Source organism: Porites lutea, chromosome 2, assembly GCF_958299795.1.
Source record: "Porites lutea chromosome 2, jaPorLute2.1, whole genome shotgun sequence".
Lineage (NCBI taxonomy): Eukaryota > Metazoa > Cnidaria > Anthozoa > Scleractinia > Poritidae > Porites > Porites lutea.
The window spans coordinates 42,437,664-42,448,078 of NC_133202.1; the positions used below are offsets into that span (position 1 = coordinate 42,437,664).

At 38.0% G+C, this 10,415-nt stretch overlaps 1 protein-coding gene across 1 annotated transcript; it reads left to right on the top strand.

Moving 5' to 3' along the window:
• Nucleotides 1–1,372: 1,372 nt before the first annotated feature.
• LOC140928669 (uncharacterized) lies at nt 1,373–6,576 on the top strand. Its single transcript, XM_073378445.1, has 7 exons — nt 1,373–1,678; nt 3,193–3,313; nt 3,800–3,967; nt 4,979–5,040; nt 5,586–5,632; nt 6,142–6,248; nt 6,460–6,576. The coding sequence occupies exons 1-7, from the start codon at nt 1,406–1,408 to the stop codon at nt 6,573–6,575; spliced, it is 894 nt and encodes a 297-aa protein (XP_073234546.1). The 5' UTR covers nt 1,373–1,405; the 3' UTR covers nt 6,576.
• Nucleotides 6,577–10,415: the final 3,839 nt, after the last annotated feature.

The following is a 10,415-nucleotide window of genomic DNA, read 5'->3' on the forward strand; positions in this document are numbered from 1 at the left end:
AGGGGATCTTTTCTATTACATTTCGTACTCTAGTTTCTGTTTACTGCACTTGCAAAATAGCGAAAGAAGCTTTCTGAATTGTGCTTTACGTTACAACTTTTTACATGCAGCATTGCGCTGTAGCTCGTTCCGTTTTAAGACAGTAATTTGTCTGTAGCTGAGATGTACAATGTTGTATGCTACTGAAAGAGAGTGTCTTTGTACTGTGAATATTATTAATAACTTTAAATGCAGTTTAAAGACGAGTGTGAGTCTGGTTTTAGCTACTGAGCACTTAAAACTGTAAGTAGAGTCATAAAAGTGACGTTATCATAGTGGCCTGTTTTATACAGACACCCCTCTAATACAACCCTTCGCTCTGTCCCTTCGATGTCCGTATTAGAGAGGTTCGACTGTATAAACGGAACGAATTTTTCTTCTTTTTTGACACGAAAGCGGCAGTCAATAAATCCCTCGCGGTTTCATTTTCATACGGCCGCTTGACGATCTCTAGAAAGAAAATAGAGGGTCCATGAACAGGCTGGCTGCCGGACCAGGTTCTTTGGTACTTAAAGGGAATAGTGATTTCCAAACTTAGTTCAATTTATTATATCTGTGCAAAACGGCAACACCAGTGTTGAAACAACATTCCGAGTTAACGCCCCTTAGATTTTACTACATTTGAGAAACGAACCCCCATTTCCACTGGTTTTTAAAACTTTTCCACACCTCTCTAATACACCCCCCCCCCCCCTTAACCATAAGGGGATGCTCTTTGTGCAGCGTTTTGTAATTTTAAATTCATCATAAAACAGGTTGAAAACAGCAGCAGGGGAAATTTTGGAACACAACATTAAAATAAGAAATATAAGAACCAATAAATAATAACATCAATGAAAAGGAAACATGTAAAATGTTCTGGCCTTTTCCTTTGAAAAATGTAATGTAAACGGTTAACGTTCTTACGGACTGATGGATGGAGGTTCCATTGTAGCTAATTTTCTCATGACAAACTGCGTTAGGTCGCGGTGGCGCAATCGGGTAATCCGTCAACTAAGCGTTTGATCTGACGGGTCGTGAATGAGTCCGTTCAAACCCCGCGTAAGCCAAAACGAATATTAAATAATTAGTCCTCGAATAAATTAAAATATTTAATGTAGCAGTAAGAACTCGTCGGGATCTCGAGATATCTCGAAGTAATTCCGGTCTCACTTCGTGAAATAGCCGAAACAAGACGAAAAGTCGATCACGAACTTGTGTGTCCAAACTTCTCCTCTCTATGACAACGACAATAGCAATGACAATAACAATGATAATAATAATGATTGAATAGATCCGTTGCTTGACTTTTTCAGGTCTTTAAGCTGATATTGTGATGCAGCACTTAGTCGCGTTTATCTTTATCACCATTATCATCAGATGTTCAATGATGACAACACATGGCTTAGAACAATGTCAAGTCCAGTCAGTATCAATATACGGTTATTACCTGACTGGTCACGTTATTTATACAAAAACGTGTGCAAGTCTCTCTGAATGCGTGATTTTGTGTTCGTATGAGTTCCGTTGCAAGAGTTTCAATTTTCGGTTAATGGATAAGTTATGTGAATTGAACGATGCGGACAGATTTACTCACCCAGTGGATTATGTGCCGATGGAAGGATTTCTGTATAAGGACACTACCGAAAGGCATAGAAAGGTCAGTTGTCATTTGGCTAATGTACGGGACTGTGCAATAATTACCTGGAGGGGGGGTGGGGAATGGAAAATTAGAAGAGGGGGCATAGGAGAAAATGACAACGAGAGAGAGGTGTGGTTGGATGTAAAATTTAATACATAAGGGGGGTACTACTTTTTCATTCCTTTTTGCAAACTGGAAAAGTAGTGGAGGAGTAATTAGAGTTCAAATATAAATACTAACATTGGAATAAAACTGACAAATTTATCAACTCTAAGGCGTTCTGATCTATGAACTGTTGTTTTCTGTTTTCCTATCTGTCATGCAGTAAGAAAGGAATGCCTCTCTGTTATATATGTTAAAACGGTGCTACTTTATTTGTACTAGGATTTAATAAAACAGGAAACTTCAATTAAAATTAAGCTGCAAAAGTAGCCGACTATAATGTTATTCAATGAAAAAGAAAGATGCCAACGTCAGCGCACATAGCATCATAATTTAGCAGAATGAAAAACCCAACTGTTGAAATTTTAATAGCAATACAAATTTAAAGTATGGTAAATAAAACACAGTATGATTGAGTTGAGCTTTAAAAAAAAGCTCAATCAGACGGGAATTCCTGAGTTCTCAACCACGCACGCGGAAACCTTAGTGCCAGAGATGCTATGGAAGATGAGGAATGTCCCAATTCATGCGAAGACGACACAAGCTCAGAGTCCAGTGATTCTGATGACTCTTCAAATGACTCTTCGACATACGTCGAAGAATCATTTGAAGTGATGTTTGTACCGGAGGAAGAAATCCACGAAGTAAACTAGGGGAGTGGGGGGTGGGTGGGGGTTGGGGATGTTAGCCTTACTGTTATCATTATGTGAGGGGAGGGGGTTGAAATTAATTTTTGGTTAATGAGACGGGGGTATGACTTAGTTTTGGGGGCATATTTCACCCATTTCCAAGCCCCCGCTACAGGTAATTATTACACGGTCCCTTAATCCTTTATATTTGGGAATAATTTGTCAGAAATATTATATAATTGTATGGTTTTGCGTAACCAAGATGTCCGCTTTATCATTACATGAAGGTCAGACGCATCAAAAATTAAAATCAAAAACTAAACATTTCGTCTCTTTCAAGAACCATCTTTGATTTTTGTAGTGCATGGTTGCACTGAACATTTAGATACTGGACGCGGTTCGTGAGGAATTTTTAGACCATCCCCTTCAGATTGCAAGGGTATTTTTTTTGTCCAGGATGGCTTTGAATCCTAAAAACCTTTGTCCAATGCCAATTAAATGTTTCACTTTTTGTAGCGCTAGGGTAAGTCAGACTGCCGAACGAGACTTGTGTTGTAAATTGTATTACTAACAGCCCCTCATGTCGCTTTCATGGACCTATCTGCATTTTGATTCAGGTAGCTATAAATTAAAATAATGTTTACTTCACGCGGGCTAGTATTTCATTCCACTGAACAACTTCCTTTGATACTTGTTAGTTACAAAATTTTGATAAGCATGAATAGTTCAATTTTCTCGCAGAATCCTGGCTTCGGATCTTGCGCGGAAATTCTCCGGGAGTTCCCACAAGCTCAAAGCACCTACTACTGGCTGAAGATCGGAGACAGAGATGCCCAAGTGTATTGTGATATGGGAAAGTACGGTACGTGTACAAGTAAATGCACATCAAAAATTTAATATCAGCAATACCTTAATACCAACCTACCTGACTTACAGATAATTTCGAGACGGCTGACTCTAATTAGCCTGCTCAGAGCTAGACTCAAAATTTTCTTTTCGTCTGTGGGCAGGCTAGACTCTAACAACGAAAACTTCGAAGTGTGGCAGGACCTAATTGTTGCTGTCATAATTAATCACATTTTTAGTTATAATCAATAATTTGCGCAAAGATAAACGTCTTTTTCACTAGAGCAATGCGAATCAAGCAGACTCTTGTTCACTTACCTTCACTTTAACTCTTATACCCATTACCTGAAGAAAAACTTCTGTTTTGTAACCGATAAAGAAATGTTCCTTTTCTTACTTCAGTTTTTGTTGTTGTTCAGTTGTTGATGTTTGCTTGGCTGTTTGTTCGTTCGTTAATTAATTTACTTTTCTTGTCCCAATTTATCTTTCCCGGGTAATCTAGGGGGTGGATGGTCATTGGTTGCAAGCATTAGCTCAACAAATCATCATCATTTACAAAGGATTGAAAACTACTGCTTCAACTCAGTACTCTGTGTTCCTTTTAATGAAACCATCATCAAGGCGAGGAAATTAAGTGACCAGGAAATTCATAAACTAGCTCAGATCGAGGGTATGGGTGATTTTTTAATTCTTTAACTTGTTCTTACCTTGTGTGGTCACTGGTGTACAATCGATTACAAAACGTCGCATGAATAGTATAGACCATAAAAAATAATGCATTTGCATAATTAGATTGAATACACACTGACGACGTAAGCATGAAAGCGAGGCCTGAGGGCCACATCACAATTAGATTGTTTAAAGTGGCAACAGAGCACCCAACAACTACGACAAAAAATAGTTCTCACAAATGATGCGCAGCTACGCTTTGTAATAATCGTTCCGATAATAGGGTCATTTATTTCCAAACGATCTTTGCCGAAGGTTAGTTTCTTCACTGTCCACTTTCCAACGCACGTTCATTTACTGTAACCGCTCCAGGAATATCTCTTGGGGTTAATTATAAATCTCTAAATCACAAATTGTTCTTGTTTTCTCCGCTCTATCTACTTTTTTTCTAAGTTTGCGGCAAATATGGTGGCCATAAGGCCTCGCTTTCATGCTTATGTCATAAGTGGTTATATTACACGCTAATAAAATCTTTTGAGGGAGAGCGATGTGTTTCTTCGGTCTTGATGGCGCTGAGACCAGATGGAAAATAGCTAAGTACAGTATTCTTGTTTTAATTAACATTTGGCTGATATTTTTTGAACAAATTAATGTGCAAAAATTCTGTACTTATTTCTGCATAAACGAAAAACGATGACACGCGTAATGACCCTTAATTTTAATGTCTTGTAACCGTCGTCACTAGATCACTAAATTTTAATAAATCTGTCCAAGGAATAATGAGCACTCACAGAAAGATTAATTCTGGTACAAAATTACAATGTATGTTGAAAAACTCAAACAAAAAACAAACAATAAAGAAAGGAATATCTTTGGGGGACTATCGCTCCACCCCCAACCACCCCGTAAGGTTCTATGCATCAGTATAATTCATTTCCTGATTAGTATTTGTATATTATGGCACAGTATTATCTGCATAATAACCTTTCATACATAACCACTATTGCACCAGGTTCTTTCCGAGTTGATGTCTTGGGGCCTGGAAACAAAGTTAACCATACCCTATTCTATCAGGTTAGTGCCTAAGGTCACGAGATTTATGAGGGTTATTGGCCTGAGTCGAGGGGTTGATATTATAACATATAACCACAAACTAGGGGCCCAAATAACTGACAGCGGCAGTAATGTCGAGTAATTCTGAGTCACAATCTGCTATTACACCATCAAACCCACCTATTTTGTCAACATATCTCAAATGGTCAAAGGTGAACTCCGTTGATATACTCCACCTTGCCTAGTCTCTCGGCCTCATTATTCCGTGAGGCCAAAGCGTTTAGCGGGTCACTTGGTCCAAGCGAAAATGTGAGGCCTAGACAAAAAACTCAAAAGTGAGACAAAAGTGAGACAGCTGAATGGCGGTGTTTACTTGCCTGGTCCCTAGGCCTCGTCGGGTGTTGAGCTGTCAAAATCTGATTAATCAGATCTTACAGGAAATACGACAACGAATGTAAATAAACACCCTCTGAGCATTTTCCCGCCAGCCCGCATCCCAGGGAGAGCTTGCTCGCATGTTATTCAAAAGAATCTTGTGCCCAATCATTTTATTTTCTGATTTTAAGATTCCAAGTGGACGAGAAAAATTCAACTCCTCATGTAGCGGTAAACTGTAAGTACAACTTATCATTTTTAGTTTTTTTTTGTCTGGTGGAAAAAGATTTATGCGAGAAAAATGAAGCTGCCTTATTACTTTGAAGAGTGCGGGCAACGTTATTAGGACTGATCGTTCATCTACACGTAGTTTGGAACCATTTATTAAGCTTTTTATGACTTATTTACAAGGCGAGTTTTGTTTCGCAATATTTCCAACCTTCCTTTACTTTCTCGCCCACATTTCCCCTAAAACGGATGCAATCTAGACGGCGAAAACAATTTCGTGTTAATGTGACAATCGAGAAGACAGCGTTAAAGGCCACTAAATGACCATAATTTCTGAACCAGACTTTATATTTGAAAATTTTGTCGCAGAAAACAGAGCTATCTTTTTACAAATAACTTTTATTAAGTTTCTATGATCACCATCAGCATCTTCTTCTTCTTCTTCTTCTTCTTCTTCTTCTTCTTCTTCTTCTTCTTCTTCTTCATTTTCATCTCATTAGCCTGCTTTATTTCTTGCAGATGTCCACGTATGATCATTTCTTGCATCTATCCATATCAATGGGAGACAAACAATTGTACCAGTATCAATCAGGGATATCAAATCGCTGATGGAGAATGTTACAGAGGTCAGAATATGTACAGTGTGGGAATTTATTTATTTATAAATTCTTTTTTTATCCAACATTTAACAAACGAAAATTTACATATTGCTCTACCGGTAAATGGCAGAGCAAACGTAGGTGGCCTTGTTCAAAACAGGTTCCTTGTAAGGTCTTCCTTGTAATAATCGTCCAGTTTCCAGTTTCAAATTGTGTTAACCCTTTTTTTTTCTTTCAGTGTTTGATGGCCATGATAACCGAGAGTGTAATGGTTCTTTTTGGACATCATCTTGTTATTGTAAGCAACGAACAATTCAATCATGCAAATCTTCTGGCTCCATAACATACAGCTAACGTCGGACGTTCATCTTAATCAAACACGGGCTTTGTTTGAAGTCCTAACTTCCGTAGTTACGTTTGTCGTTACGTCTTCGGCAAAGGGCTTCTTATGTATGGTCTACTGCTTTTCGCCCATTTTATATAGCAGAGCCTCCATAGGCGCTTTGCGCGCGCGATCGTAGCTCCATACCTAAGAGAAAATGGAAAACTACCGTCGTCCCTCATGGGCTGTTGATTCAGAGCCCATTCAGGCTCGAGGAATAATTGTTAAATATTATGTTTATTCGGAACAAATTCATTCAAGGTGATGGGAATATTTGCCAGGAAATTTCGTACCGGCTGTTTTCACACCAGCGGATAATCCATCTTTAAAATCCTTCAAAATTGACGGGAGAACAGATGGATAGAGTCAGGTGGATTTTCCATCCAAAATTAAGACCGTTCTATTTTCAAATTAAGACGTACTATCTATCTGACCCGAATTATCCAATGGATAACCCGTTTCAGACGGATAATCCGTCTCTAGTGTGGATGCGGTCAATGAGTTGAAATTATCGCAATATCAGCTTTTCGTCATGTTGTACTAGAAAAAAAAATAAAAAGAAGACTAGTTAACTAATTTATTTCCATTCATCGTTAATATAATCGTAAAAATAATAACGATAACGATAATGATGATTATAATCATAATAGTAATATTACTCTAATAATTTTATAAAAGTATCCTATTTTGGCCCGCACAGGTACAAGTTTTGTCTATTTCTTTTGCTAGATTCCAAACGTACGTTATATGGCTATACCTGTAGTGATCATGGGCCTGACAATGGTGGAATATTTTACGGAAAAGATGGGATGCTATACGTGAAGTGAAACTGGTCGAGTTGGAAAAAATCCTTCGATTTCCCGTCTTTGCAAGAAGAGTTCCGGTTTTCCATTTACTCCATGACAGCATATGCCACAATGGAACGAGTAAAATAAAACCGGAGTTTTTTCATATCAATTTTGATTTTTAAAAAATGCACGGAATTCATGTGTCATTCATAGGTCTTCATAGGCTAGACAAAGGTAATAGGCTAGACGAAAAGGAAGTCGTCGAATTGCATTTAGCTGCGCTAGGCAACACTACACTATGACGGAAACAAATAACCAATAACACCAGCACTACTTCGCAAAAGAAAGACGGGTCAAGCGATTCATCACAACAATCAACCTCAAGGAGAAGACAATTTCTTTAATAGTTTGCCAATACAAAAATACACACTTAGTATTGACCGGAAAGCCCTAAACAGGAAACAACTTCCCTCACTGAAGGGCTACCTAAATTCACAATTAATAAGAAATAAAAAACAAATAAAACAAAAAAACAAAAATACCTAGACAAGTGGCAATCATGTACAATATTACTCTAGAATATAATTAAACTAGTAAGGAAAATAAATTAAGAGAATGTAGAAATATCCTTCATGTGTAGAAAGGATTTCAGGCCAACCTTAAAATCGTCTAAAGATGTCATGTAATTCAGAGAGTTACATGACTTTACTATTCTAAAGAAGTAAGAAAATTGTAATGCATATCTAATTTTAAACTGGCAATTAGTATGCCTGAGGTTATATTTACATGTGAAACTGTCAGTAGACACAAGATAATAAGACAGAACCAAATCATATAGGCCCATCATGCATTTAAAAAAGAAAACCAAGTCCCTAAAGAGCCTCCTTGAGGTCAAGGAAAGAAGATTCAGTTCCTGAAGTCTCTCTCGATAAGGCCTGTCCTTTATGATCAGTTTAGTGGCTCTTAGCTGAAAAAATCTGCTGGTGTGGCGACCAGACCTGGGAGGCAAATTCAACGTGTGGTCTGACTAAATGAATGTATAGTTTGAGCAGCCGGTACATGGGGTTGGGTACAAGTACCACAAGTTCTCTTGATCAAACGTAGGACTTTATTAGCGGTGTTTACTTTGGCCATGATATTGTGTAAAGTATTTTGAAAGTTATTGTTAAGACGGATCCATCTTAACTTTGGAGTTTAGTTTTTGTTTCACTAAGTCTTGTTTTTGTCCACGTACTGTTTTCATGTTTTGATCTTTTGCTTTTACTTGCACTTGAAGTTATGCTTAGCTCGCGCATTTACTTATTGCTATATTAGGAATGTTACAGGTGGTCGTGTTTGTGGTGTTAGAGCTGACCTTCGTTCTTTGGTACTTATCAGCTGCGGCTGTGCGTAGGCTAATCTATTCCCTGACAATAGCAAACCTGTTGCAGTGTTAGCGATAAGAAATACAGTAGAAACTCTTCCGGTCAGCTAACCCAAACATGTCCAGCTTTGGCTATTAAAACCGCTACTATACTTGAACTAGTAAGTAAAAGTTAGTAGAACTGAGAAAGTTGCTGAGTAAAGTAGACGTGTAAGAAGAATAAAAAGAATAAAGGCCAAGATGTAAATCAGATTCCTGGTACCTCGTCGTGTAGCGAGCGAGTTGATCGAACACACCCCCACAATATGGTTATGCCAGGATAGATTGTGACTTATCAACACTCCTAAGTCTTTTTCTTCTGATGACAAAGGGATACGCTCGGTTCCAAGGCTGTAAGAGGTTTCCAATCTCTTTCTTTTGTTCGCGATGCAGAGATGTTTACATTTCTTAGTGTTAAACGTCATACCCCAGGTATCACTCCATCGATATAAGGTGGATATGTCTTGTTGCAGTATGTCTCGGTCTAATTGACCTAGTATAACTCTGCTGCATTTTGCGTCATCGGCATAAAGGGGTAATAGAGTTTCAGGAGATAGGTCTGATCCAATATCATTAATGTAGATAATAAACAAAATTGGACCGATTATTGAGCCTTGTGGAACGCCAGAAGATACATATTTTCAATCTGAGGAGATGCCGTCGATAGATACTCTGTGCCATCTATTTGTGAGGTAACACCCATCCAGTGCAGCAAAGGGTTACGAAAACCTAAATACTCCAACTTGTATAGAAGCTTTTCATGAGGTACTCGGTCAAAAGCCTTTTCCATATCAAGTTAGATGTTATCAATTTGTTCCCCAGCATCTAATGATGTTGCCAAATTGTGCACATACTGGAGGAGTTGCGTAACACAGGATCTATACTTTCTAAAACCATGCTGAGAGGAACTTAAATATGGTTCAATCATATTAAGAATTCTGGAGTGAACACATCGCTCAAGTACCTTGGATAAGACAGGTAGGAAGGCAATTCCTCTGTAGGTAGTGACAACATCCTTCTGACCTGTTTTGAAAACTGGTATAAGGTTTGAATCTTTCCATTTTGTATGAAAAATGCCGCTATTTAAAGATTTATTAAAGATGTATGTAATTGGGCAGGATATTTCTGAGGCTACTTCCTTTAGAAGTGGTGACGTTAAGCCGTCAGGACCAGGACTCTTAGATGGATCCAAATTCTTTAAGATACTTTCAACTTCCTTCACTGAGATAAAAACATTGGAGAGCTCTCCTAAAGGTGGTACAATAGGATAAAGTCCAGGTGGCACAGGTTCCTTACAAGGTTTACTAAAAACAGAGTTGAAGTTATTATTGAACAGATTTGCTTTTTCCAGCGTATCAGTAACAAGAGAGTTGCTATGAACATCCTTTTTAATAGCTAAAGGTAATTTCCTGGTCTTGGTTTTGACACTATAGAAGAAGAAGAAGAAGAAGAAGAAGAAGAAGAAGAAGAAGAAGAAGAAGAAGAAGAAGAAGAAGAAGAAGAAGAAGATGATGAAGTTGTACATTTATTTATTTATTTTTGAAAAACTTCTGCCCCAATGATTCATCTTACGAGTTGGCATTTATACAGACAAGTTTTGTATGTATAATATACTAAAACAG